Source organism: Salvia hispanica, chromosome 3 (genome assembly GCF_029641045.1).
Source record: "Salvia hispanica isolate PSC_SH4W2 chromosome 3, Shi_PSC_v1, whole genome shotgun sequence".
Taxonomy (NCBI): Eukaryota; Viridiplantae; Streptophyta; class Magnoliopsida; order Lamiales; family Lamiaceae; genus Salvia; species Salvia hispanica.
In genome coordinates this window covers 38,167,649-38,195,386 of record NC_142694.1, presented here as the reverse complement: position 1 = coordinate 38,195,386, position 27,738 = coordinate 38,167,649, and the positions used below count along the sequence as shown (strand labels likewise).

The 27,738-nt window shown below is 35.6% G+C and overlaps 5 protein-coding genes across 11 annotated transcripts; 3 read left to right on the top strand and 2 right to left on the bottom strand.

Annotated features, from left to right (window-relative positions):
* Nucleotides 1–99: 99 nt before the first annotated feature.
* On the bottom strand, nucleotides 100–4,727 carry LOC125212157 (ATP binding microtubule motor family protein). Of its 2 annotated transcripts, none has more exons than XM_048112242.2 (16): nucleotides 4,445–4,727; nucleotides 3,663–3,825; nucleotides 3,347–3,547; nucleotides 3,070–3,250; nucleotides 2,768–2,964; nucleotides 2,332–2,687; nucleotides 2,200–2,239; nucleotides 1,793–1,882; nucleotides 1,548–1,697; nucleotides 1,373–1,454; nucleotides 1,025–1,290; nucleotides 904–950; nucleotides 636–657; nucleotides 478–546; nucleotides 357–395; nucleotides 100–274 (listed from the first exon to the last, which is right to left on the bottom strand). In XM_048112242.2, exons 1-16 carry the CDS (start codon nucleotides 4,657–4,659, stop codon nucleotides 233–235), a joined length of 2,160 nt encoding a protein of 719 aa, XP_047968199.2. In that variant the 5' UTR covers nucleotides 4,660–4,727; the 3' UTR covers nucleotides 100–232. The 2 variants fall into 2 exon arrangements, with proteins under 2 accessions (XP_047968199.2, XP_047968200.2); XM_048112243.2 differs by having other exon boundaries at nucleotides 3,663–3,822.
* A 6,678-nt stretch (nucleotides 4,728–11,405) lies between these two features.
* LOC125214207 (large ribosomal subunit protein eL36y-like) lies at nucleotides 11,406–12,875 on the top strand. Its single transcript, XM_048115129.2, has 3 exons — nucleotides 11,406–11,557; nucleotides 12,406–12,605; nucleotides 12,704–12,875. Exons 1-3 carry the CDS (start codon nucleotides 11,456–11,458, stop codon nucleotides 12,732–12,734), a joined length of 333 nt encoding a protein of 110 aa, XP_047971086.1. The 5' UTR covers nucleotides 11,406–11,455; the 3' UTR covers nucleotides 12,735–12,875.
* A 185-nt stretch (nucleotides 12,876–13,060) lies between these two features.
* On the top strand, nucleotides 13,061–14,325 carry LOC125214206 (heavy metal-associated isoprenylated plant protein 12-like). 2 transcript variants are annotated; one of them, XM_048115128.2, is made up of 3 exons: nucleotides 13,061–13,544; nucleotides 13,684–13,759; nucleotides 13,849–14,325. In XM_048115128.2, the coding sequence occupies exons 1-3, from the start codon at nucleotides 13,539–13,541 to the stop codon at nucleotides 14,199–14,201; spliced, it is 435 nt and encodes a 144-aa protein (XP_047971085.2). In that variant the 5' UTR covers nucleotides 13,061–13,538; the 3' UTR covers nucleotides 14,202–14,325. The 2 variants fall into 2 exon arrangements, with proteins under 2 accessions (XP_047971085.2, XP_088925480.1); XM_089069354.1 differs by lacking the exon at nucleotides 13,061–13,544 and having other exon boundaries at nucleotides 13,675–13,759.
* A 3,018-nt stretch (nucleotides 14,326–17,343) lies between these two features.
* LOC125209926 (DUF21 domain-containing protein At2g14520-like) lies at nucleotides 17,344–19,001 on the bottom strand. The gene is made up of 7 exons (XM_048109503.2): nucleotides 18,821–19,001; nucleotides 18,660–18,736; nucleotides 18,504–18,587; nucleotides 18,315–18,428; nucleotides 18,164–18,250; nucleotides 17,955–18,094; nucleotides 17,344–17,890 (listed from the first exon to the last, which is right to left on the bottom strand). Exons 1-7 carry the CDS (start codon nucleotides 18,999–19,001, stop codon nucleotides 17,344–17,346), a joined length of 1,230 nt encoding a protein of 409 aa, XP_047965460.2.
* Nucleotides 19,002–19,877: 876 nt separating this feature from the next.
* Nucleotides 19,878–23,907, top strand: LOC125214205 (DNA primase). 5 transcript variants are annotated; one of them, XR_016136703.1, is made up of 13 exons: nucleotides 19,878–20,029; nucleotides 20,147–20,372; nucleotides 20,451–20,597; nucleotides 20,676–20,727; nucleotides 20,866–21,040; nucleotides 21,236–21,318; nucleotides 21,659–21,871; nucleotides 22,201–22,317; nucleotides 22,461–22,620; nucleotides 22,768–22,875; nucleotides 22,983–23,131; nucleotides 23,219–23,284; nucleotides 23,377–23,447. XR_016136703.1 is itself a non-coding variant. In XM_048115127.2 (13 exons), exons 1-13 carry the CDS (start codon nucleotides 19,942–19,944, stop codon nucleotides 23,761–23,763), a joined length of 1,728 nt encoding a protein of 575 aa, XP_047971084.2. In that variant the 5' UTR covers nucleotides 19,878–19,941; the 3' UTR covers nucleotides 23,764–23,907. The 5 variants fall into 5 exon arrangements, 4 of the variants coding, with proteins under 4 accessions (XP_047971084.2, XP_047971082.2, XP_047971083.2 ...); XM_048115127.2 differs by lacking the exon at nucleotides 22,983–23,131 and adding an exon at nucleotides 23,674–23,907 and having other exon boundaries at nucleotides 22,464–22,620; nucleotides 23,377–23,582; XM_048115125.2 differs by lacking the exon at nucleotides 22,983–23,131 and adding an exon at nucleotides 23,671–23,907 and having other exon boundaries at nucleotides 22,464–22,620; nucleotides 23,377–23,582.
* Nucleotides 23,908–27,738: the final 3,831 nt, after the last annotated feature.

Genomic DNA, 27,738 nt, shown 5'->3' with positions numbered 1-27,738 from the left:
TTACTCTCTCCACTTTAACTTTTAAAGCATCAATTATCAAATTTCATGCCCTAAAAGAATACGATTCAACTATTTTAATACGAAGAGAGTATATATATGTATGGGAGACTTGTAAACATGTTACAATAATAGATGTTGTTTCATATACATCAGCATCACACACAAACTTTGTCTCTTAAATTTTCATCAAAGCACTTTCTTCCTCTAACACCGAAATTAAAAAATTAAGAAATCAGAAAAGACCTCCAACAACTTGTTTCATCATGCCTTTTATCTGCATATTCAAATAGAGAAAATGTAAAGACTAACGTTTTCACTGCAGAGAAAGAAACATGATAGCCAAAAATGCTAACAACCTGCTTTGCTGAAAGGCCGATGTCTTGCAAATCATCGAGCTGTATTATATTAAACATAGCAACATTCAGATTGTGTACGCAAAGACGTATCTAACGTGTTACTACCAAAAGATATTCTTACACTTTTAAATGGTTCAGGAGATTCTTCGCGCATTTCCATAATGTATGTAGCTCTCTTCTCTCCAATACCCTGTATTAATAAAAGAATTACTCCGGTAATGCACTAATTAGTGTTTGGTAATGCACTCATTAGTTTGAGACTTGCGAAATTTTAAATACCTTTAAGCTCTTTAATTCTTCCCTGCAAATACAAACAATGAAAAAAGAATCAGTTCTTGAAAATTCATTATCATCCCAGAAAAAAGATTTAATCTTTCAAATGTAAACATTTAATGGATGGATGAGAATATAGTTACAAAATAAATTATAATATACTTTAAATTCCAGCATAAGCAAAATGAATAAGTGATTGCATTTCTCTATCAATAAATTGGAGTGCATGATAAAGGGCAGAACATGATGGAGTGCAAAATAGTGATCAACTTACTTGTTGGCAGAATTAAAAAAGGTAAGGTACTCGAGGACAATAGAATTCTGCATCACAAAAATAATGGACATTAAGATAACCAAAAATGAATACTATCATAAATATATTTTTCATCATGTACCTTTAGTTTAGAACTGCAACTGTCAAAAATACCCTGTGGTGTACAATATCTGGTACGGTCCATTGCCGGAGTCTTTGGTTCTTGATTATCATTATAGTTCACTTCATTGTTACAAGGTGTGGCTATCTCATCTGGCATCTTTATAGACAATGGAGTTGGTTCACATAGAGACTTTAGGTTGTTACATATTTCTCTAATTCTTTCACTGAGTGGTGGGGATCCATCACCTTTTGTATACAAATATTTTGTTTCATTGCATGTGGTAGCTGATTTTTTTGGCATAAAACAACAAAATAAGTGAAGCTTTATAGCGTACAGATACTATATCATATCAATAAATAAAATTACCTGATTCTGATTCAGACCGTGTATGAACTTTTAAATCTGATATGTTGTCAAGAGTTTCTTCAAGCCCACATACCTTACTATCCTGAGAAAACGCATAATAGAAAGCCAAGTTAAAAAATTTAAGCACAAGTAGTATTTACGTATTTCATTTCTACTCTGACATCAAATTGGATACCGTTTTCATCAAGATAGTTAGATCATCAGTGGTGGCACAAGTGGTACCCTCAAACTTTGGAGAATATTGTGAAACAAGTGCTTCAGAATTTGAATCTATAATATGCTCCACAAATGAACTACATTCTGAAGTTAATATGTCTTGTGTAGCCTGCACCATTCATAGGTATAAAATTGTATCGTTAAAGACATTGTCGACAATTATGCAAAACCATGACCAAGAAATTATATCTCTAACTTACGTACCTCTTCTAATGAAAACGGTGCAACAGCTAAAGCATGGTTTGGTGGAATTTTGGACTTGTGGCATGAAGTATCTTCAGATTGGCATGTTAACTGCATCATTTCAAACAATAACATACATTTAATAATTTTATGTACAAGTGTATAATGAGCATTAGATTAACAACCAAATAAACAAAATCTGGCACTGAAAACTAAAATTTTCAATCATTTTAGAATGCTTCATTAAATATGAGGTTCCTCATATTACACCTCTCAAATCGCATCTTAATTGCATCTATTTTACAACCTCCTATGGAATGAAGGGGTGCTCTTTTAGCACAAACATTAAATCCACTAGTAGAAAAACAAAATATGCTGAGAAAGAAACAACAATTGATTAGGGAAGCTTCACAATTTGAGGCATATACCTGCTTAGAGTTGACCTTCTTCCTTTCATCAAAGAGCTTCCTTTAAACAAAAAAAAAAAATTAAAGCATATTATTAGAAATTCAGCAGCACCTCAATCCTCCCATTGAAACCAACCATGAAAGTAGTTTTACCTTCCCTTCAAGTTGCGACTATCCTTTGCTGCACAATGGAGCTGACTATGTCCAAACGGCTTCTTTGCACTTACAGAAGCTGATATTGTCTTCTCACTTTGAAATGATGAAAGTGTTTTCACTTTTGCTGGGGTTTGACTTCTATTGGTTGAGTCACAATGGAGCTGACTATGTCCAAACGGCTTCTTTGCACTTACAGAAGCTGATATTGTCTTCCCACTTTGAAATGATGAAAGTGTTTTCACTTTTGCTGGGGTTTGACTTCTATTGGTTGAGTCTGTCAACACTTGCTTGGTGCTTTGACGATGAGAGATTAAATTTATGGAGCTAAGAGAGTCTTGACAAAAGAAAGGGTTCTGCAGGGAGTATCAGAATATTATAACACATTTAAATTGATAATCAGACTGATGCAATGTTACTAGTAAAGCTCATGTACCAAGCAAGTCAGCAGTAAAACACGATTTCCTCCACAAAGGGAATCTTGTAAAATCCGAGTGAGTTTACTATCGCGATATGGCACCCGTGTTTCATTGGCACTGATAGCACTAATAACATTCAGTAGCGCATAAAGTGACTTATTTTTCCTATTACTATCAACAGGTGTAGTCCCTTGTTTCCTGAGATCTTCATAGCCTGTATACATTAGAACTTAAAATAAGCAATTGTAGGAAATATAATAAATCATTTAAACAACTAATAAAGTTCAAAATGCAAAGAGCATTTTCATTAGAAATCCACCTGCTAGGTCAACAAAATTAATCTTGTTGGCCAGCTTGACTTTCATTTTGCAGTCATCTGACGATATGTGCACCATCAAGCCCTTCTGGTGTGACTGATCAGTTACTACTTTCTGAGTATTCTGTGAACAGACCTGACTAATGTACATATTCTGAAATTCTGTAATAGAATTAACAGGAACCTGACAAAAGAATCCATGTTCCACGTAAATATTGACTGATACTGAAAAGAAGACGAATGCATATAACAAATGTAGAAGTAAAACCATAATTCTTGCCTTAGAAAGTCCTATAATATTGACTTTGCCATGAGCATCATCCAGTACTTTGATAGCAGGATGGTCGGGGTTCAAGAGATCCTTCACATTTTCTTGCGTTAATTCATATAGAGACATGGAAACTGACTTTCCGGTCTCTTTTGCCTTTGCAAGGATGTCAGACATTGCCATCACTGCTAGACCAGGTTTCTCTTGAGATCCCTTCAGTATGTAGGAGAAGCAGCTTAGAATGGATTTATTTCAACAGTGAAGGTAAATGCAAACTTCATATTAAGAATTTAAGAAAGAGAAGCAAATGGTCAGAGAAAGCATAAACCTGGATGGTGAAAGTTTTGCCACTTCCTTTAGCTCCCAGAGCAATGACAGATGCATTTCGACCCTCAAAAAGTTCTCGCACAAGAGGTTGTATCTCCCTTGTATATATTCTATCAATTTCTTCAAGTTGTTCATAGCAATAATCCAGCTCATAACCAACCCTTCTACACATAGATGGCACAAAACAAGATTATATCAAAGTAAAACCATGTCAGTCTTGGGATTTATGTTTTTCTTCAAATTGATCAATGACTTGATACATAATCGTTACTAATATTTCAAGATATGGCATAAACAAGTAAAAAACTAGAAGGATGTCAACACTTAGTAGATCATGTATGTTGGACATGAGTCACGATTCGTGTGTTGTTGTTACATAGTACAGACAACATCTCAACATATATAGCTTATTTATAAATTCTAGGTGTCAGACAAAATACTATCGAAACCGGAGCCAAGCTTGCACCATAAACTGAAGCTGGAGTTTTTCCTATGATGATTAAGAAAGTGCACAATCTAGAAGTTTTGGCATCCGTATGTTCAGAACTTTCTACATAAACTTGATACTCTAAACTCCTAAAAAATTAAACGCTCTTTAGTCTTTCCAAAACTCAGACACATAAGCCCTAAATAGAACTCCTCAAATTCCATGTAATAATCTCCAAACAAGTTAAGATTTAAAAAAAAAAAAATGCACAATATACCACCATGGACCTAATAAAACACCAGCAATCAATCAAATAACTCAAGCGAGAAATTAGAATTACAAGGAGAAGAAATTACTTGGTAGATTGAGTCTCAAAATAGACTTTACACTTTTGAGACGAGCCGTTCTCTTCCGGATTTTTGACAGTTATCCATGGCTTCGAGTCTTGGTTTAGTGATTCAGATTCCCTGTGTGTTAAACCTCTAATTTTCCCGATGATTCGAACATTTCCTGGATTCGAGCAGCGATTAGATTTCAGAGCGTTGGAGGTTGCAGCAGCTTCGAGAACCATTGCAGAATTTGAATTGTGGTAGAGTGTGAGAGCCGTTGGGAGAGATGGAGCGTGATTGTGTGATTTATGGACGAGATTGGTAGGCGGTGATTTCTGTTTTCAAATCTTTGATTTAGCGCATGTGTATTGCACGTGCGTGTGAGATGAGTTAGCCCATTACTTCCTCCGTCCACAAATAAATGTCAAATTTAATCAATTTTTAAAGAAATGTACGGTAGTAGAAAGTGAATTGAAAAGATTAGTGAAAGGTGAATCTTATTTTTATATACTTCATCGTCTCAATTTAAGTGGTGCATTTGCGTTTTGGCATGAAATTTTATGTAATATTGTTTTGTGTGTTAAATGAAAAGAATAAAGTAAAAAAGGAGAAAAAGTAGAGAGAGTGATTTTTTTTTTTTAAATGTCATTTAAAGTAGGACATTCCAGAAAATGAAATATATCACTTAGAATGGGACGAATGGAGTATTAGTTTCATAATGAAATTTTAATGATATAAAATTAGTGAAACTACAAAATTTTGAAATCTACAAATCTATTTATTTATTTGTTGGGATATTGGCACATAATATCATGAAACTTTTAAAAAGTTGAGTTTTTCTCACAAACTTTGAAATTGACAAATAATATCACGAACTTTACCATGAGTTTGTTATTTCCCACCAATGAAAAAGTTTCGGCTATATTAATAGATTGAAGAACAATTTTGGAGGGTGTGCTTCAAGAAAAACTATTTTCAAATATTGAAAAACTTGAAACTCTCGAAGTTGTTGTCGAGAAATTACGAAGAAAAATTCGTAAAATAAAATTATTTGCCTTAATTTTTTCGTTGGTGGGATTTGGGAAATAACAAACTCATGGTAAAGTTCGTGATATTATTTGTCAATTTCAAAGTTCGTGGGAAAAACCCAACTTTTTGAAAGTTCCATGATATTAGGTGTCGATATCTTATTTGTTTGATGAAGGATGATAATTTTGAAAATCCGCAAATATGACTCCCTCCGTCTCAAGATAAGGTAGACATATATATTCCTTTTAGGGATGTCCCACTATAAGAGTCATTTTCATTTTTAGCAAAAAATCATCTCTCTTAATTTATTCTCCACTTACTTTATTTCTCAACTTTTTTCTCTCTACTTAAACTCTTGAAATATCAATTCCTTAGACCTTGTGTCCAAAAAAGTGTTTCGCTAATCTTGGGACAGAGGGAGTATATACAAATTAATTTAATCACAAATATTTATATGCTATTAAAAAAGGAAAACACAAAAATATAATAAAATAAAAAATATATAACAAAAATCAAAATTTAAAACAAATTAATGTTGGATTTGAAGTTTGAAATCACAATATCTAGAATTCATCAAAACAAATTTATAATTTGACTAAATATTGATTTTATGCCGAATCAAACAATTGTCACATGTCAAAATCACAAGAAATATTGAAATTAAAACAAATTATAAAATAGCCAATTTGTCGTATAAAAGATTCACTCGAGTAAAACAAAACCTACTCACATACTATAAAATATAATCTTCTGCTAATCCACAAAGATAACTTTAAAGTATGCATCATGGTGAAATTATAATTTTATTTTATTTTAAAATATAATTTTAGAATTGGAATATCTCTCTATATATACACTATATACTCCTTTCCTTACGTCTCTTACTTGTTTATCCCATTAAAAATTAAACGTTTTTTAAAATGGAAATAACGCCATCTTTATTTTCCATCTTTCTTACTTTATTTGTTCTCATTAGCTCACATAATAACACTAAATAAAATTCTATGCCGAAAAACAAATATTTCATTTATAATAGAGCCTAGGAAGTGTTTAATTGGACAAAAGGATGCCTATTTGCGAGCTAACAAGTGCATGTCACCGCCAAACCAAAATGTGCCACATGGGTGGGGGAGTGTGTCCCTAGGGCTGGCAATTTTTGGCACGACACGATAACACGACACGAACCGGCACGAAATTAATGGGTATGTGTCAAAGCTTATTGGGTTCGTGTCGACACGATAAGGACACGAAAACTTCGTGTCGTGTTCGTGTTACACGTTAAGAAATAATATTAATATTATAATAATATTATTATTTTATTTATTTTAAAATTTTAAAATTAAAATTTAATATTTAATATTAGAAATAATATTTATATATTATAATATCATTATTATAGTGTCGTTATTGTGTCGTGTCATATATGTGTTGTTATCGTGTCGTGTTGACCCGAAGTGGTTCGTGTCGTTAATGGGTTCGTGTCGTGTTCGTGTCTGAGGGTAGCAGGTCGTGTTCGTGTTCGGGTTTGGAGTTTTCTTAACGGGTCGTGTTCGTGTTTGTTGTTATCGTGTCGTGTCGTTATCGTGTCAACACAATAACGACACAACACGCACGATTTGCCACCCCTATGTGTCCCATCAGAAGGGGCTCAAGCCTTCCAAAGGCCGCTCGATGGGACGAATCACCTGCAATGATGGACTCATGCCATCATGTCCTGCGGAAGGGCCAACATTACTTCAGACCAATCGTTGTGGATGCTCAGAAATTAATTACTACTCCCTTCGTTTCCAACTAAGAGTCACACTTTGACAGGGCACGAATTTTAAGAAATTTAAAGAAAAGTTGATTGAAAAAGTTAGTGGAATGTGAGACCCACTTTTTTATATTGGTTTTATAATAAAATGTGAGTAAAGTAAGTTAGTGGAACGTGTGACCTACTTACCATTTATAGTAAAAATGAAGTGTGACTCTTAATCGGGAACAAACCGAAATGAAAAAATGTGACTCTTAATCGGGGACGGATGGATTATTACTAACGTTTGAGATGAATGTTTTGCCCATTTTTACTTCAGATAGTCAGTAACAAGCAATCTGAATTAATTAAGTGCACTCTCTATGTCTCAATTAAGTTGAGTTGGAGTTATTTTAAAAAAAAAAAACTAAACATCAATTCACTCTTAATATATTTTATTTTATTTTTCTCTCCTATTTTTCGTGCCAAAAAATTTTGAATTAATTAATTTTAAATTGGACCGTTGTTGAATTTTAAGTAGGGTTTTGAAACTTTTTTGAATTTCTATTTTAAAATAGTTTGCCTGAATTTATTAGCCGCAGGGGATCTCACATTCTCACCCCATTAATTTATCCCTCTTTTCTGCCTAGGGTTCACCATAGCAGCCGAATTGCAGAACAAGCTCATTTAGTCATTTTCTTCTTCGCTACTGGAATTTTTCAGAAATGGGAGGAAGTGGGACAATCAATAAGACAGACATGAGCGATAGCGATAGTGTGAGAAAAATTATGTCGCCGTGTGATGTGGAGGCGCTGAAGAAATGTCTGGAAGAGAACAAAGGCGATCAGAGTAAATGCCGATCACAAATCGAAGCTTTCAAAAGCGCGTGCTCAATTAAGAAGCCCACTTCATCTTGAAAAAAAAAATCGATTTTTGAGGTTTTAATTAGCTTAATCCTTCAGCTTTTTCTTTTATTTTCATTTGAATACTGATGCAAGTTGTAAAAGGATGATTTGGTAGTAGTAATAAATAATGGTGTATTTGTTAGTATACCCTTTTATGATCTTACCAGTTGATTTGCTGTAAGTAGTGATAAGATTGGGTTTATATTATTTCAACACACTTAATTCAATCTATGAACATGTATATAAGTCTACTGTTATGTGCACAAACACGCTTAAAGAACGATGCTATGTTCAGAATTTCAGATGCATAGCATGCATATATATATAGTACACTCAAGCATAGCCATTAGGTAATTTCCTCAACAACATGTGACTAGACTCGTTCCTTTCAGCTCGTCCCAGCTCTCCCGTCTCTTGGTTTGGGCGGATGATCTTCGTCATCTTCACAGTAGCAACGACAAGATTTCACCAAGTTTGAAATGAGTAGATTAATGAAGTTCTTGAATTCTTGCACCAGAACCAGAATTATATGCTAGTGTTTTTTGAAAATTTATGAACAACTCATGTCTAGTCAATATGTACATATTTTTGTACTACTACTACTACATATGAATACCATTTTTCACAAACAAAAGTATAAATAGGTTAGCAGAGGCACTGCATATGCCTGCAGCTGACGTAAGAGACTCCAAGGGAAGTTCGCAAGTGTTGTAGCTCCCAACTTAACGGAAACACATATCAAAACCTCATTTCAATCCATGTATATCTCTATTTTTCATTACAAACCATGAAAAGTGTACATACCTTTGGATAAGCTATACTAACCCAGAGTGTGTTATTTATCTCAAGTTCTCAACTATTCACTATAAAAATGAAATGAAATGAATTATAGGCATTTGTTCAAAAGTAGAAAGCAGAAAAAAACAATTATTGTAATTTTGAACTCAATTATTATTATAAATAGAGTAAAGGCCAAAATTGGTCCTAAACATATAACCACTTTATCTTTTTGGTCATAAACTTTATCTTTTAGATTTTTTGGTCCTGCACATATGAAATTTTGATCATTTTGGTCCTCCTCAATTTTGACCAAATTAAACTCTTAATTCTGATTTTTAAGTCACTAATTAATCTCCTAATTATTTTAACAAATATCCATTTAAAATTAGAATTAAATCTTGGGTTTTTATTTTTTCAACATCGCATCGCAATTCACTTCATCCGTCATCTTCTTTCTTCTTCCTTCCTCTAATCTTTCATCTTCTCACTTCCTCTTCATCTCAAACCCTAGTTATGGAGCGAAATCCCAAAAGAAACCCCCAGCATTCAAATTCCGAAATTCCATTCCCAAAATAAAAATTCCATTTACGAAAAAACTGCCAAAACCTCGAAATTCATTAATTTTCAGAAGGGAAAAACTCTCTCCCAATTCCCTGATTCCTAAATTCTCAAAATTGGGGGCAACCAAGGCAGAATTCAACCCCACCTGAGTTGAAACCGCACCTTCAGATTTGTGATCGACGTCATTGATCTTCCGCTTCTTCACGTCTCGATCCTCGAAGGCGGGGGAGCCAGAATCCGGTTCGGATTCGGAGGCATGCTCGGGTTCCGGCTCCGACGCTGAATGCGCGAAATCCTTCTTATTGATTTTGGGGGTCTCCTTGTCGTCGGATCGGGGGAGGCGGACGACGAGCTTGACCTTCATCTCCTTGTGCTCATCGTCATCGTCGTCGTGTCTAGGACTAGGTTTGGCCGTCGTTTGCCTGGATTCGCCGTCGCCGATCGGAGGAGGGTTCCGTAGAAGTGAGTGAATCGTTGAGAGAGAGAGAGACGTTTTAGTGTTGGTGTTGAGAGAATTCCCCATGAGTGATTGAGAGAGAAATCGACGGGTTGTATTTCATTTTAATTTTTATATTATTTATTTAATTTTAATTTTAAATGGATATTTGTTAAAATAATTAAGAGATTAATTAGTGACTTAAAAATCAGAATTAAGAGTTTAATTTGGTCAAAATCGGGATTAAACCCGTTGACCGTTAGTTTTTAACAGAACTATTGACGGGAGGACCAAAATGATCAAATTTCCATATGTGCAGGACCAAAATGGTCAAATTTCCATATGTGCAAGTAGGGGTGAGCAAAAAAAACTGAAAACCGAATATCCGAACCGAACCAAACCGAAATTTTGAAATTCGGTTTGATTTTTTCGGTTTTTCGGTTCAGTTCGGTTTTAAGAATAAAAAAAATCGAATTTTCGGTTCGGTTCGGGCGAAAAAAAACCGAAAAACCGAATAATATTTTAAATATAATATTATATATATTTATTCTATTAATTTAAATATATTATATGATATACTCCCTCCGTCCATGAATAGGAGTCCCGTTTTTCCATTTTGGTCCGGCCACGAATAGGAGTCCCGGTTCATAATTACCATAAATGGTAAAGAGACCTCACATTCCACTAACTCATTCCACTCACATATCATTTAATACTAATATATACAAGTGGGACCCCTATTCCACTAACTTTCTTTCACCCACTTTCTTAACATTTCTTAAAACCCGTGCCGGATAGAAATGAGACTCCTATTCGTGGACGGAGGGAGTATATAATACTATATACTTTGAATATATTTTATATAGTATGTATTATATATATTCTATTAATTTTATATCATATATTTTAATTTATATTAGTATATATAAAATAAATAAATTATATATAAGTATATATTAATATATACTCCACATTTTTTTCGATTTTTCGGTTTTTGTTGAAAATTTCAGTTTTTCGGTTTAATTCGGTTTTTTAAGTTCAGTTTTTCGGTTTTCGGTTTTTCGGTTGGGTCGGTTCGGTTTTGATTTTCAAGGAAATTCGTTTTTTCGGTTCGGTTCGATTTGGACAAAAACCGAACCGAAAAACCAAATGCACACCCCTATGTGCAATACAAAAAAATCTAAAAGATAAAGTTTATGACCAAAAATGTAAAATGGCTATATGTTCAAGACCAATTTTGGCCTAAATCTTATAAATAATAACACAAATAAATCATAGTCATATATTGAAAAGTGAAAAAAAAAAAAAAAACACAATCCTTGTGCTTGTTATCTCTACCATTCGTTCCTCATAAAAGCACAGATGGATCATAGTCATTCATTTATATAAATAAATCAAATTTAGTAGTAAATTTTGGAGACTATAAAAGAGCCCACTAATCATACCCAAATCTACTAACTAATTAGGGTTAGTTAAAAAGCCCACTAAAGAGCCCACTACTAACGCCCAAACCTAAGCCCAAAGTCACTAACTATAATTAGGTTAAAAACTTCTTCACCTCCATCTTTCTTTCCAGGGACGCCTCCATCTACTCCATGGCTCCAAAGCAGCAAAACAGTGGTATCTTTGTGGGGTTGAAGAAAGGTCATGTCGTTACCCCAAAGGAGCTAGCGCCGCGCCCCTCAGATAGGAAAGGGGTGAGTTGAATGCCTTTTGTTATTGCAATTTCATCCAGTGCTGTCTATTTTAATTTTTATATAATTCATGAATTTGTGTCATGTACTAACTTGCTCCTTTTGTTTTCGCAATTCTTAAAGATAATCTTTAAATATACGCACATTACTGATTCATTTGCTAGAATCATAGTTACTAACAAATGTAGCCAATGATTCATTATGCTCAAATTTAGTTATTCAAATTAGAAAGTTGTCTCACTCTGTTGTTTTGTGATGCCCTAAATCCTAATTCACTGATACATGAGCTCTATGAACTCATAGTCACTGACAAATGTATTTTGTAGGATATCAGGAATTTTGATTGCTAATGTTTAGTTGTTCAAATTTGGAACTTGTGCTACTCTGTTGTTTAGTTATGCCTTAATTTGGTGATACATGATCTCTGAGCTGATTCAAAGAGTTGGGATATTTGAAGGAGTAACCTTTTTTAGATATACTAGCCTCTGAAGGTAGACATTTTGTATGTAGTCACTGACAAATGTAGTAATATGATCAAGAATTTTGATTGCTGATGTTTAGTTATTCAAATCTGAACGCTGTCTTACTTTATTGTTTGGTTACGCACTAATTCAGTGATACACGAACTCTTTGAGCTGATTCAGAGAGTTGAGATATTCGAAGGAATAACTGTTTTTAGATGTGTATGATAGTTGAAAATTTTGGATTTCGTTTAAGATTTGGAACGTAGACATTTTGTATGGGAATGTTTTTTTGTCTGATTGATTGTGTAGAAAATCCATTTCCCTGCTTTTGGTAGCCCCAGTTGGTCTTTCAACTTGTTTATGCTCAAAACCTATGTTTTAATTCAGAAAACAAGCAAGCGAGTGCATTTCGTGAGGAACCTTATCAGAGAAGTTGCTGGATTTGCACCTTATGAGAAGAGGATCACTGAGCTTCTCAAAGTCGGGAAGGACAAGCGTGCTTTGAAAGTAGCCAAGAGAAAGTTAGGCACCCACAAGAGGGCAAAGAGGAAGAGAGAGGAGATGTCTGGCGCTCTCCGAAAGATGAGGTGAATTATCTTTGTGCCTCCTTTAAAAGAAATGGTGAAATAATGTTTCTTTCTTTAGTACTAGTATATCTTATTGTTCTTTGTTCTTGTTGGAGCAGGGCTGCCGGTGGTGGCGAGAAGAAGAAATAGAGAAAATGCTCTTGGATCTAATTTTTGTGAGAGTTGATTAGGAATATCCTTTGATTTAGCTTCAATCAGTTGTTTATTTGCTAATGACTTGCACAAATGAGACACATTTTGGTTTTACTTTATCAGAACTATCTTCTCTGACGCTTGTTTTAATGAAGTTTTATTACTTGGAAAAGAAATTTTTGTATGGTTTTATACATGCAAGTGGCAGTTTAGCTTAAGCTTATATGAAAGTTTTTAGTAAAAAAATACTCCTATGGTTTTATACATTCAAGTAGCAGTTTTTAGTACTTGGAGTACTATATAAAAATAAAAATAAAATTTGTTCATTGAGGTACTTGTATAATCTTTGGGTTGTCTCTCATGGTCCATTATATCGTTTCTGAAATGTTGTATTGACAAACTCTTAATAAGCTATGCGTTTTGTTTTCTTGTATTGTGTATTTGTGTTATTATTGCTATTTGCAAAAATCAGTTAGTCAATTACTAAATTCATTGCTTATGGTTGGACCGGGGGAATATTAAAAATTAAGCATTCTGGATTCATCGCCCACCCTAAAGTCTCATCTCATCCATGAATGATGAAAATCTTGACCGTAGACTAATCATCTTGACTCTTGTTGACTCAGTCACTCCATTTGCCAGTATATAAACATCTCTATTGTATTGGGCACCCGCACATCCCATCCAATTATTTCTTCATATTCTTTTATTTCTTCAATTTTCTTCTCCTCCCTACCTTCAACACAATCAAAAGAAGAAGAAGAAGAAAAATATAGTACTATTTCCAAAATCCAAACAAAGATGATGGTCAGTGTGCGCACGCATTTTAGCATCTACTTTTCTGTGTTTCGATTCTGATTCTTGCATATTTCCTCGTAGAAATGATTTTATATATTAGCTGTAAGCTAAAAATCTTTTTATTGATCTTGATCCTTATATGCTGCAGAAGGTTATACTGAAATTGGATCTAGCCGACGACAAAACCAAACAAAAAGCCATGAAAAAAGTCTCCGGCCTATCAGGTAGTGTATTTTAAAATAAACCAGATCTTCTCGTATACTATTGTATAAAAGAAGCCACAAACACGTGCTAATCCCATTTCTGACCCCAGGTCTGGAGTCAATCTCACTGGATCCAAAAGACAAAAAGCTGACTGTAACTGGAAACATAGATCCTATAGATGTGGTGGCAAAGCTGAGGAAGATTTGCAACACAGAGATCATATCAGTGGGGCCAGCGAAGGAGCCGGAAAAGAAGAAGGAGGAGCCCAAGAAGGAAGAGCCCAAGAAAGCGGCCGACGACAAGAAGAAAGCCGAAGAGGCAGCAGCCCAATTACTCAAAGCTTATCAACAAGCTTACTATCACAACCCTTACTACTACCAGCATCATCACGCCGCCCTGCCCTACCCGGCATATTATCAGAGGAGCGCCGACGAGGATCCTAATGCTTGCGTTATTTCTTAATTTCTCCTCAATTTTTTTACGAATAAGTAATGACGATTTATAGAATATCCACTGTGTATATACTCTAACTCAGCTATACTTGAGAGGTTTATTAATTTAAATAGTATATCCTATTTTTGCCAAATGGAGTACTTAATTGAGACTAGTTGAGCTTTATTGATTTTATGGCTTGAATATTTCCAAATAGTCGGCGATTGGATTTTTTCAACATATCGAAAATGGGCCACGGTTTTGACATATTTGTCGCATAGAAATGCAAATTCCTTACGTAAATACACAATTGGTTATCGTGGATTATGATTGAAAATGTCGCATTTCATAGAATTGATTTATAACGTCAGATGTAAGCGCTGGTTTAAGACTAGTCATCATATAGTTGCATTTGGTAAATGGAATTTAGATGCAATTTGTTTTTGGCATTAAACAAATAACGCACAATAAATAGGAACTTTAACTTGTACTTGACCCGATTTGTAGAACGGAAACAAAGCACAGAATCTCGAAAAGTTTCAACCGCGGCTTAAATATATTCGGCAGTGAGCATTACTGCCGACCAACCAATACAATTTTAATTTTATGCAATATTCCATCCGTCTCATGAAATTAGAGACTTTTCCATTTTGGTTTTACCATAAAAATAGTCTAACATTTATTTTTAATAACATTTTTCTCTTTAATAAGTGAGTTTCATTCTCCATTAACCTACTCCAATTACATTTTCATTATATCCGTCTCATATTTTAACTTACTCTAATTACATTTTCATTATACCCTCTTATATTTTATTAATTATACATTAAAACTCGTATCTTATGCGATTAATTTTAGATTGAAGTTTGATACCTCTGTATATGGCTCCAACATATGACAATATATTCAACTAGCCGTCCAATTTTGGCATTAATTGGAAAAATTATGCTAACAGTAATTAAAATTTTGAGTATGTTCTGATGTAAGTGATGAATACCGACACACACTAGAAAATGAAATATCGTCATCGTGAAACGGCGGGTAAGTACTAAATTTCTACTACAAATATACCAAATCGAATTTTATAAAAGAAAATAACAATAGTTATAGTTGAATATGTAAAAAATGCTGGAAAATGACAATATAGTTCTTATTAATTATTGAAATATGTACAATAAATTTTTCTAAAACTAAAGACAAAAATAAACTGATCAAATTTACTCGTATTAGCACTGGTTGTCCATATTCAGCGGCGGAACTACACAGTGCCAAGCCCCCGCGCCAGCGGGGGCTTGCCCGGCACCAGACCTTAAATTACCCTTATACCGTCGTGCTCCGACCGATTTCCGCCCCGGAGCGAGCCCTGACTCCGTCACCTGTTACCTGTAAATTCTGCAATTGAAAATTGGGGAAGAAGCTGTTACGCGATTGAAAATTGGGGAAGAAGAAGAAAGTGGGCTTATTTGTTTAGGCTTTTTATTTTACAACTTGGGCTTTTCATTTGGGCCTTCTAATTTAATAAACTAACTAACTAATAGTGCCAGCCCTAGCTCTAAGTCCATACACAATTGGCCCAAATTTTCTCCCAAATTTTCTCACGCCTGGAGCTGGAGATTCGCGACTTGTGAGACAACGCTCTCGCTGCTTCTAATCTGCTAGAGATTTCCAGCCGCACCTTTCACGATTCAGGTAAGAATTGAATCAATTGACGGTCCATGGGTGATGTATATCAAACTCGATATGCAATTTAGGGCTTAGTGCAGCAGCTTGGCTCGTTTCTCAGATTTTATGATTCAATTTTCAGTTTCTCATTTTTTATGTTTTATTTGCATAAAATGTAATTAAAATTTGTAGTACAGTAGTAAGTCCCGGCTTGTAATTTGTAATTAAAAGTTGAACAGACATTACATGTAAAATTAAATATTTTAATATATATATATTTATATTTTTTTTTTTAAATTTCAGCCCCGGCTTGTACAATTTTCTGGTTCCGCCACTGTCCATATATATAGGATAAAACTAAAATGAATTATGATTTTAATAATTTAATTCCGGATCATCTGCAATGATATCATTTGCTTTATTGAGCTAAATTATTTTAATTATAGAATTGCATAATCCGATTAATTTGTATTTTTATATTTGATTTCAGCTTCAAATTGTTAATAAGTATGCATTCCAAATTTTAGGACCACTGATGTACAGTTTTTTGTCTATATGTATTTGACATAATATGATTTCATCACTACTTTCTTATTAAACATAATAAATTCAAAAACGGCAAAAGAAAGAGGAATTCAAAAAGTGAATGAGGTAGATGTATATAGGACTTATTTATATAATACGTCCATTAATCAATAAATATTTTTAAATGTAAAAAGTAGTATGACAACACTCACTACTTGAAATTTTACCAGTCACAGGATCACAAAAGTCCAAAAAAGAGTATACTAAGTACGATATCCATAACTATGAGTTAACAAATTAGCAAAAAACTTTGATAAATAGTTGTAAGTTATGAAAGTAAGTTTAAATAGATTCTGAACTCTGACAAATACTCCAATAACTTAAATTCATAATTAGGAAGTGCCTTTTTTCATAAAAAAAAACTGATCAACTTGAGTTGATGATGATAAATCAGGAGTAGATGACAATTCAAATCTTAATTTGATTTGCATGGATTTTGGTTTGATTGGAGGTGAACAAATTTGTACTAGTAGTACTCTCGTGCATGGATGTTCAAAATGCTTGGTCCGACTTTCTGGAGATGTGCTGAGATATGGAGGAAAGCTGAAGATGGAGAGAAAACGTATATAAATCTTCTTAAAATGCAAAAAAAAAAAGAAAAAAAAAAGAAAAAAAAGAAAAAAAAGAAAGAAATGGTAGTATGAAATTAGTAGTACCTGGTGGACTAATAGAGATCTGCGAAGTGTGCTCAAGGATCTGGGAGAATGCAGTTTAGGCGAAGATGGTGATATGTATGAAGGCACAGGCGAGCTCAACGAAGAGAAGGACGCTGCCGCCGTTGTCCACTTGCCCGAAGATGAGGATATCGATGATGGAAACCTCACCCTTATTCTAGAGTGGAAACCCATTAACAACAAAATTAGTACTATTTGAGTAGTGAGTAGTGAGTAGTGAGTAGTGAGTGTATCATGTATGCTTAATTCACTCACTTGTCATGCATCTCCACGTGATGATCAGTTTCATCCATGATCTGCTCCTGCAGAAGCTCTTCCAAGACGTCTTCCATGGTAATGATGCCGATCACCTCTTCATCGATGAATCTGCTCGTCAGAGACTCAAGTTCCTCATTCGAGATGCTCCCATGCAAGTGCTCCCTCAATATGTCCAGAGATGTAGTTCGGGATGGAGTTTTGCACACCTCCAGAATCTCTCTCTCCCCTATCTTATAATCCGACTCGATGATGATTCTTGGTGGATCACTAACACTATCGCTTCCTTCTCTCACATCCGACTTTACCACCACCGCCATGTGACCATGCCCCTCTTGAAACAGCTTCAGCACCTCGAACAACGACCAACTCTCATACACCCTCAGGATTCTCCTGATCGTTACCTTTCTTATGGGAGTCTCCTCTGCTGGATGGTACAGCATCAAGTTTTTAACAAGAATGAGGCCGATGATGTTGGCTGGATTGTCCGAATAAATCGGTATTCTGCTGTGGCCCTTGCCCGAGATTGTCTTCATAGTGTGGCTTCAGCAACATAAATTATTGGAGTGAGTGGAGATAGATAAAAGAGTGGAAGGTCGATGCTTACAGATCGAGTTTGGAGTTGATGTCGAGGGAGAAGGCTTTGGACAATGGCGTCATGGCGTCTTTAGCCTTCCTCTCCACCATGCCTAACGCTCCGCTTATGATATTCGTTTCGTCATCTGTTAGATCTCCGCCTTTTCCAGCCTGAAACATACAATGCCAAAAAAAATCTCAACATATCATCAAACACATACTTAATTGCGTTTGCAGAACCTTAACGCCGTGCAAATCCACCAATGTTTTCAGCTCTGCTCTTCTGAATATTAGGGGATGGTTTTCTCCAAGAAGCCAGTCTAACACCTGCCCAAACCTAAACTTGTTACTCCTCGAATTGCAAGTATGTGACTTGATGTTGGATTGTTACCTTACTGACAGGATACGATACAGGGCTTAATATTAAGAGCAGGAACCGAACAAAAAGAGCCAACTTTGCGCCGAAACCCAAACCATGCCTTGTGCACACAGCTTGAGGAATGACCTACGTGCACCAAATACTAATATCATGAGAGAGAGAAAGAGAGCCTATTAGCCTAAGATTTATAAATAGCATCACCTCTACAAAAGCCACCACAAGAATGATTGAAACCAGAATGGCAAACCAGAATGGAAGAATTCTATCCAGGAAAAGGGGAAGAGCCTGTACAAAAAAAAAAAAAAAAACTTCAGTCTATTGAGATCAACATCCTTATACTCAAAGTAGCAAGCATACCTCGGTAGCAAGGGATTTGGCAATGAGCAGCGTACATAAGAGGAAGCATTCATTCTTGACAAGGGGAAGAACCTTAGCTGGTCACAAAAGCAGTCGAAAAGTTAGTACTACAGTTGCAAATTACTTCTATCAAACAAGAAAATGTAGGTAGATAACAAAACCAGCATTCTTCCGATCTTTGGGCAAGCCAGCCTTCACAAGGACTTCAAGATCGACCTTGCTGTGTGATAAGAGCCCGAGACTAAGCCCAGATGTGAGGCCCGCAAATACAACCAGGCCTGAGGAGACTACAACATCCATCCAGAACTGTCTGTCACAGCATCGTATGTATTCTTCTCCCATTTTGCTTACTCTAACTCCAATATTACAAATTCAATGTACCTTATACCACTAATCATAGTTGAGAATCAACAAAACTGGCATTTCAAAAAATAATCAAGGGACTGCCAAAAAGGGTGACATTTACAATACACTTGGACTGATTAGTACAAAATATACAGCATGAATGATAAACATTCAATTAACTTGTTAATAGGCGGCCATATTGCCCCAATAAAATGACAAGAAATTATCGTTTGGACACTATGCAAAACTGGAATTTAATTACGCATATCATATACTAGTATATATACAATAGAATATTTGGAATTGACGAGATTAATGGGACAACACCTACATATCAATTAAGTTAGAGAAAAGATTTAAGATTTGGAATTTTGCAACACATCGAAATGTCATCTACTAATGTCCCATTTGTTTTGTGTCTTTGTTTATTTGCTTTGGTTAGTTATTAAACATCTAAGTAAGTGAATAAGCTTGGGTTGGGCCTGATGAAACCAAAATGAACTTATAAAATTGTGAGATCTGAATTGGACTTAAGAATCAGCTTGTGTGTACCTAAGTGCTTTATCTTAATCAGCTTGTGTGTACCCCGGTGATTTGCCATGAATTAATTCAGTAAATATAGAGCACAAGCAAATAAAGGTTATAGAGTGTGTATGATCATTTTGTATCTTGAAACAATTATAGAGCATGAAAGGTTAAATATAATACGAATGTGTCTACAACTAAATGCTTCTCGATTTACAGATCCATGTGCCATTGGAGATTAGTATTGTTGCACAATAGACTTGGTTTTGATAGCCTTTAAAAAAAAAGTATTTGTAAATTAATTATATGTTTGGCAGAGAAATACAGGGGGGGAAATAGAAATTTTAAAGAATCTACTAAGGTGCTTCCAAAATCTCTCTCCCTCCCGCCTAGCGGCTTCAGTCTTCAATCTATGAGGTTGTTCGCCGGGAAAACGGAAACTACCATGGATGATGTCGATCGTTTGTTCCAATGCTTCAAATGTGGAGTCTCTCCTCCCCGTAATGTCACTCACATCCCTTTTTCCTCTATACTAGCAGTATTTAACAACTTCATCCCACTTTTGCTTATGTCTGGATTTTAATTAGAGTTGTCAATTTACAATGTTCCATTTTTAGAATCTGCTATCAGAGAAAAACGAAAAGGAAAGCGAAAGTTAAAGCAACCTAAATCACAAGAACCCCCAATTTCTGCAAATAAGAGTGTGAATTTGAAAACTGCCAAACAGTTCTCTCCGGTTGTGTTCTACGGTTCTCCGCATGGGGTTCCTCCGAAAAGGCCTGCTCGTTTGCTGAAGCTGTTGCGTGAAATTCGCATTGATCTCGCCGAACAAAATAAGCTAAGGTAAAATCTTTTGTATTAATCGGGGTATTGCCATGATTATTGGTGACTGAGAATTCGTATCAATGATGTTTTTGTCAGGGAGGATGTTTGGACTACTTTTCCAAGGCAAGATGATGCGATGAAATTCGCTAAACAGCACGGAAATGTACGCTTGTTTAGCTACCAAGATCATATGAATGGTCAGAGGAGGTTTCTTGTTTCTTCATACAAGGAGTTCTGGCGGAGGTTAATTTGATGCTTTTCTAGTTTTATCTCATATGTGTGGCATATGTACATAACTTTGCGGCTGTTTGTCTTATACAGGTATAAAGAAATGAGTTCAAAATTTCGTCACCATTATGAAGTAATTGAAGAGGTAGTGCCTTGCATTTTGCCTGAAATCCAGTCTTAAGAAAATGAGCTCGATAAGTAATTTTGTTATTAGATTTGAAAGTTAAACTAAGTTCCACAGTAAAAAACTCTTCTTGTATTCTGATGATTAATTTGTTTTTAGGCACTACCATGCCACCTCTATTTTGATTTGGAGTACAATACAAAGGAAAATGCTGATAGAAATGGAGATGAAATGGTGGATCTCTTGTTAATTATCACCTTCGATGCATTACTTGAGAAGTATTCCATCCAAGGAAGCGAAGATTTTGTTATAGAGCTTGATTCATCAACTCAAGGTAATACATTTGCCATCTTCTTGCCACCCTATTTTGTAACTTACGTCTTCCTCTGATAATTACTACATGGATAGCTGTATGTTCTTACAATATTTTATTAACATCAAAGCATGCTGACAAATACTTGCTTACTCATGCATAGTTTTGTATATTGAGTTTTATCTTGTTTTCAGTATTTATTTAATGTGTTCACAGATAAGTTCTCTCGTCATTTAATCATCCGCTTACCCAAGACTGCATTTAAAGACAATTCACATGTTGGTTCTTTTGTTGCTGAGGTATGTTTCCGTTGGAATTACCAGAATGGTGTATCCTCTTCATAAACTTTATGTCTAGTCATTATATGTTTGTTAGCAAATGAAATCAATATCTTTTGGTACTCTTTGTCAATTATATGTCTAGTCAATTATTTTGTCTAGTCTTGGTAACTAGAACATCTCCACGAGTATACTGTGATGCTGTTTTATTAAGCAGTTATTTTGCAACCAGTGAATTGGTCATTAACACTAATTTTCTATTTTTTCGAAATAGGAATGTGGAGATGTATTTTTTGGTTTGTTCTGTTTTTCACTAAATGTCAAAATGTCTTACCTCTTCATTTTACTTTTTTTTTTGCAGATATGTTCACGCATTCATAGTTACAGAGGAAGAGATCAAAATTATAACAAACTATTAATTTCCAAGGGTGGCAATTCCATTGATAGTGATTTCCATCTTTTTGTGGATACAGCTGTTTATTCTAGGAACCGTTGCTTCCGACTACCCTTTTCGTCAAAAGCAGGGAAGAACTCGGTTCTTCTGCCCAGTGGTCGTTTTAGATGTAAGGACATGGTGAGGACTTTACAAACATTAAGTTGCAATTCATCATCTTATTGATGTATACCTTGATTGCCTTAAGTGATTTGTATTTTCGAATTTCTGCATATGCTTTACTAACCTAAAAATCATTTCAACAATATCAGTTTCAGTTTTTACTTTTTACTTTTTATGCTTATGATAGTTTTTAAGGACTTGAAACATGTGCTTCAACTTGGAACCATTTATCTGTTGCTTGGTAGCTGGACGTGCTCAGTTATGTCATAATCTGTTAACTTGTGCAAAATCTATATATTTTTTGGGAATCCTATAAATATTAAACAATGATGCAACTTTTGTGGCAGAGTGAAGAAGAAATATTTATGGCTTCCTTGATTTGCAACTTGGATGTTGATTCTGCCAAACTTCTGATCTGCAAAATGGATTTAGATTGTGTGAAAGCCTTGCATTTTGAGACTGAGGTAAACTTTGCTTGCTCCATTATCTTCTTCTTCATGATTTTTTTTATTGCTCTCTCAGTTTCTCTCTCTCTCTGTGTGTATGTGTGTTGTGTGTGTCTCTCTGTGATAATATTAACACTCAATATCTCAAAAATTCTTTGTAGCAGATTCCCAATGATATCCAGAGACATTCTGAACGCCTCGGAAAATTTGATATCAATGCCTGGACAACAGATCCTTCAACAACTTGCTTGATGGAAAAATCACCATTCCCAGCTCTGGATGCTTTTATTATAGCCATTGCTTCTAATGGAAATGTACCAGGTGTGCCATTGTCACACAACACCGTTTCTGTAGCCATTCTGTATCAATAGTAGTAGTAGTTAATTTAATGATATGGTACCTGTTTTCTGTACTTGTTTCTTTATGTTTCCCTCTATTCCTTGGTCATATTGCTTCAACATTTTGCAGGAAAAATTCGAAGCTGGTGCTGGTTTTCAGAATATGCATTGATCGTTTACAGTATGTCCAGAAACCGATATTGTGAACGAATTGGCAGAGAACATAAAAGCAATCATGGTATTTTCCACTTTTTTTTATTTGCGGCTAGTATATTGAAAATTTCTTATATTTTCTGCAATAATACTTATATTCCAACATAATTGTTATGATTGCATATTTTTAAGGGGCTCCTTGGTATGATGGAATGGAATGGGGTGAAGGTTGGAATGGAATGAAGATAGGAATGAAATGTCAATTTCTTTGGATTTTTCCTTTGCATCTTCATCTATTCTCTCATTAATTCCATCACACCAAGCAAATGAATAGAATGGAAGTAGGAATCACATACCATTCCGCCATTCCATTCTATCATACCAAGTTATAGATAAATTTGTATAGTGACAAGCGATGTTTGTTTCAGTTATATATGTCGTTGACCTGAGAAGAGCTCTTTATTATCAAAAGTGCCATGATCCAGATTGCAGAGGTAGAGTATCAAATACATTCAGTCCATCTCATCTTTGAAACACCTTCTAACATGTTAGGATTTGAGTTGTAACACACTGTTGGATGCAACAGGTTATCGATCTCCACTGCGTGAAGTCCCCGAGGATGCTATTCCTGATCCAGTTTCATTCTGCAATCTTCCAAGAGGAAATGACACTAGTTTTGCTGGTGATGAGAAATTAATAGACAGCTGCAGGAAAGAAGAATGGTGGATTGAAGCTGTAAGAGTTGCAGAGGAGGTGGAAAAAATACAGACAGCGTTGGATCTTACTCAGATGGTTAGCATGCATATCGTATATACTCTCCATCTAACAAGTCCCAATTCGTTTATTTAGACTAAGTCAGAAACCATTTTCTCTTGTCTAGCAGGATGAAGCAAGTGAAGAAGATGAAAACTGGTGGATGGCTGCTGTCAATACAGCATCAGAGACTGAATTGAGATACCTTCAAGGAACCTAGTAGCTCGAGCCATATTAATCCCCATTTGTCATCGACCAAGTTATATTCCAACTACGTATAATATATGAAGTTTAGTGAAAAAAATTCAGTTCCATAACATTTGAAATCAAAATGTTAAATTACAAAGTTCTAATTTTTCTCATCTATCACATTCGTATATAAACATAGCCTTTTGTGATATTTAAAATGATAGTGTTTTATTAAAATAATAAAAGAAAAAGAAAAGAAATAAAAAACTTAATGTAATCGTTTTGAACATCATTAAATGACAACATTTTGTAAGTGAATGAAGTTATAATTTTTTGATTTAATATTTTGATAAATTAATCAAAATTTAACTATTTAAATCAATTATTAACATGTTTATATAAATATTACTATCAAAAAATATTCGGATAAGTGTATTTATTTTTGTTTTGATTTCAAAAGATACTTAATAAAAAAAGTGTAAATATTGTTTTAGGCCCAAATTGAATGTCTAGATTCAATGAATTTATGTATTTATTTAGTACCATTAGATTACAATTGAGATATGTGTTTAATCTAATTGCATCATGAATTCATGATTATGTATTTCTCCATCATGGAGTATTGGAGTATTGGAGTATTTATAAAATATTCCAATTAATATATTATAATAATTAGAAAAATAGTTATGTATACGTAACTATTTTTCTGTAGTAATTAAATTAATTGAATACAATTGATGAATTTAGTAATCTTTAATTTTTTTTAATAAAGAGGTACTCCATCTATATAATTTTATATCATTATTATTATTTAAAATAAAAAATACACTTCAAAATTCAATTCACTGCTTAGAGCATCCACAATGGCGGCGGGCGGGCCGGCTAGCCGATTCCCGGCGCTGGCCGGTCCGCTCGCCGAACCATTGTGGGCGGCGAGCGCCAAATCGGCAAAAAAATAGGCGAGCGCTCGCCGCCATTGTAGGCTGGCGATCGGCGAGCGATTGACCAACGGTTTTTTTATTTTTTTTTAATTCCAAAACACTATATATACGCAATTTGAACGTCATTTTCATTTGCACCGCTTGTTTTAACGAGTATTCTCTCTCTCTCTAAATTTCTGTACAAGAGCAATAAGCGAAATGAGTAACGTGGGTGATAGTGGATGCTGAGGAGGAGTTCGAATGGCAAGTGTTGGAAGAGTTAGAGGCCTATACGATCCGCGAGGCATAGCGGCGGTTAGAAAGGGCCTTGCAGCCGCCACCGCAGGTACCTCGGCCCGTTGTCCACCGCCGAACAGTGATTGATCGGGATCACGTAGCTGCACATCAGCGGCTATATGACGACTACTTCGCAGAGCAGCCGCGGTTTGGGGACAACCTGTTCAGGTGGCGTTTAGGATGCGCAGGGAGCTATTTATGCGTATCGTTGACGCTTTGGAGCGTCGATATCTATGTTTCCGCTTCAGGCACGATGTGGCTGGCAGACCCGGCCACTCAACTATTCAAAAGTGCACTACGGCAATCAGGCAGTTGGCCTACGGAGGCGCGACAGACATGTGGGACGAGTACCTCCACATCGGTGAGATGACTGCCTTGCAGTGTTTGAAGTATTTATGTCAGGGCGTCGTTGAAATATTCGGTGAGCAGTATCTTCGAAACCCTACCCCCGAAGACTGCCAGGATCTGTTGCAGATGCACGGGGAGAAGCATGGGTTCCCGGGGATGTTAGGCAGCATAGATTGTATGCATTGGGAGTGGAAGAACAGTCCCGCTGCTTGGAAGGGGTTCTACACCGCCGGTTACAAGGGAAAGAATCCCACGATGATCATCGGGGCCGTAGCTTATTATCGGCTGTAGATTTGGCATGAGTATTTTGGGGTAGCCGGGTCGAACAACGACCTCAACGTCCTCAACTCGTCACCCCTTTTCAACAAGCAGTGCCAGGGCGTCGGTACGGCCATCAGTTTTGTCGCCAACGGCAACCGGCATGATATGAACTACTACTTGGCGGACGGGATATACCCTAGGTGGCCCGTCTTTGTGAAGACGATCAGATGCGTAAATGAGGACAGAAAGACCTACTTTGCGGAACGGCAGAAGTCGGCGCGCAAGGACGTGAAGCGCGCAATTATGGGTCCAACGCGTTTGCGGCATGTCAACTGCATTGCTGATATAATGTACGTCTGTATTATCATGCACAACATGATTGTCGAAGATGAAGGTGTACAAGTGACTAGTTGGGTCAACGACGATAATGAGCCGGTCCAAGCCAAGGTGTGGCCGCCGCCAACATACAACGGGGGTACCTCACGATGAAACCGGCCGCCTCCAGGCACATGCTGACATGCGCCAAGTGGATGCTCATATTCAATTCCAAAAGGATTTAATTGAAGAGTTGTGGGCCCTGATTCGAAGTGGCGGTGGTGCAGGTGTCCGATTCATCAAAGCTGGATGTCGAAATACTAGAAAGCTTCTTCATCTCTGCATCGGAAGTGGCCTCCTGCAGCAGCCTTGCCGTCACAGTGACGGCGGAGCATCCGTCGCTGCTACTGCTCGGTAAATTTTAACCGCTGACGCTTTGCCTGAATCTGGAAGGAACAATTCTATATCTCTCATTTTTAATCGGTGTGTCCGGCCTCGAAGAAACCCTAACCTCCCAGGGATGGTGATCCTTCGAATTCAATCGTTGTCGGTGTTGTTTCCTCTGTATGGTTGAGATAGGTGCAGGAAATTTGTCTAATCCGCTGCCGTTCGGCTCCGGGTTGAAATTCTCGTTGTTTTTAGCGGGATGGTGGCGGTGTACGGATTTGGCGCGCTGAAAATCGGAAGGGTGGGGAGTCGAATTGGATTGGACTAAGGGGGCATGAAACCTGAGCTCACGTCCCTCACTCTTGACCGACGACGATGCGGCTCCGCCGGTTAAGTCTGCCATCATTCTCTCTCTGATTTTCTTTTTATTCCTTTGTAATCTTTGTTTGCAATTCTGATTACAAGGATTTGGCAATGATTAAAGTAGAGGAAGACGATAACCCCACTGTAAGAAGAGAATGGCGTAGGCCAAAAGAGAAGATTTTGTAAATGGCAATGATTTATGCTTTTGGAATGAGAGTAATTATGTGTGAAATGTTTACTAATTGGTAATTAATAAGAGATTATTGTATACAATTTCAGGTCCTATTTTAATGCTTATAGCATCCTAATACAAATTAAGACTAAATCTCCACCCTTGATTTTAAAATGAGTGGATAAGATTAAAACTCACAAATCTCAATAAATAGTAGACAAAATATCAACAAAAGAGTAATATCGTCATTATGTTATCATATGATAATTTTCGTGGGTGTTTTTTTATATCAACATTGTGTATTACAAATATCAACAATATGACATTAGAATATCAATACAAGGACAAGAAAATATCAACACATTTTTATTGAGATTGGACATGCATAATATTGAGATTTTGCCTACAATATATTGAGATTTTTTGTTGTATTTGTTGATAAAAGTTGTTTATCAACATGTACGAAAATTGAAATATAATTTATCAAATTTCATCACCCGAACATCGTCGGAACATATGCAATTGAGATCTCGTTGGAATTCTTATTAAATTATCTTTAATTTGATATATTTTTTGCGAAAATATAATTTAAATTGAGAGAGTTACGTAAATTTAAAGATTTGAGATGATTTTGAGGAGAGAGAAAGTAGTTAGTTATAATTACTACATATAGGATTTGACATTAATACCCTTTTAATTTAATTAATAATTATTTAAATTTAAAATATATTACACTTGGCATATATTAACCACAAGATCTTCTAATCTAATGGTTGAAATATATGTATCACCGTTAACTTTTAGATGTATTTTAATATATGTACACACTTGAAATAATAATTTACGAGGCCTCGTAAATATTGTGTACAATAATACCCTTAAAGTTAACGGTGATACATATTTTAAGAAACAATAATTTACGAGGCCTCGTCTTTCAGTAGAT

Coding starts and splice junctions, on each gene's coding strand:
- LOC125212157 (XM_048112242.2), bottom strand. CDS start 4,659: ATGGTTCTCGAAGCTGCTGCAACCTCCAACGCTCTGAAATCTAATCGC. Junction 3,548..3,662: donor GCAAAACTTTCACCATCCAG/GTTTATGCTTTC, acceptor TACATACTGAAG/GGATCTCAAGAGAAACCTGG. Junction 547..635: donor AAGAATTAAAGAGCTTAAAG/GTATTTAAAATT, acceptor TTATTAATACAG/GGTATTGGAGAGAAGAGAGC.
- LOC125214207 (XM_048115129.2), top strand. CDS start 11,456: ATGGCTCCAAAGCAGCAAAACAGTGGTATCTTTGTGGGGTTGAAGAAA. Junction 11,558..12,405: donor GCCCCTCAGATAGGAAAGGG/GTGAGTTGAATG, acceptor GTTTTAATTCAG/AAAACAAGCAAGCGAGTGCA. Junction 12,606..12,703: donor GGCGCTCTCCGAAAGATGAG/GTGAATTATCTT, acceptor TTGTTGGAGCAG/GGCTGCCGGTGGTGGCGAGA.
- LOC125214206 (XM_089069354.1), top strand. CDS start 13,675: ATGCTGCAGAAGGTTATACTGAAATTGGATCTAGCCGACGACAAAACC. Junction 13,760..13,848: donor AAAAGTCTCCGGCCTATCAG/GTAGTGTATTTT, acceptor TTCTGACCCCAG/GTCTGGAGTCAATCTCACTG.
- LOC125209926 (XM_048109503.2), bottom strand. CDS start 19,001: ATGGGAGAAGAATACATACGATGCTGTGACAGACAGTTCTGGATGGAT. Junction 18,588..18,659: donor CCAAATCCCTTGCTACCGAG/GTATGCTTGCTA, acceptor TTTTTTGTACAG/GCTCTTCCCCTTTTCCTGGA. Junction 17,891..17,954: donor ATCAACTCCAAACTCGATCT/GTAAGCATCGAC, acceptor ATGTTGCTGAAG/CCACACTATGAAGACAATCT.
- LOC125214205 (XM_048115124.2), top strand. CDS start 19,942: ATGAGGTTGTTCGCCGGGAAAACGGAAACTACCATGGATGATGTCGAT. Junction 21,872..22,200: donor GTTTTAGATGTAAGGACATG/GTGAGGACTTTA, acceptor CTTTTGTGGCAG/AGTGAAGAAGAAATATTTAT. Junction 22,621..22,767: donor TTCTAATGGAAATGTACCAG/GTGTGCCATTGT, acceptor AACATTTTGCAG/GAAAAATTCGAAGCTGGTGC.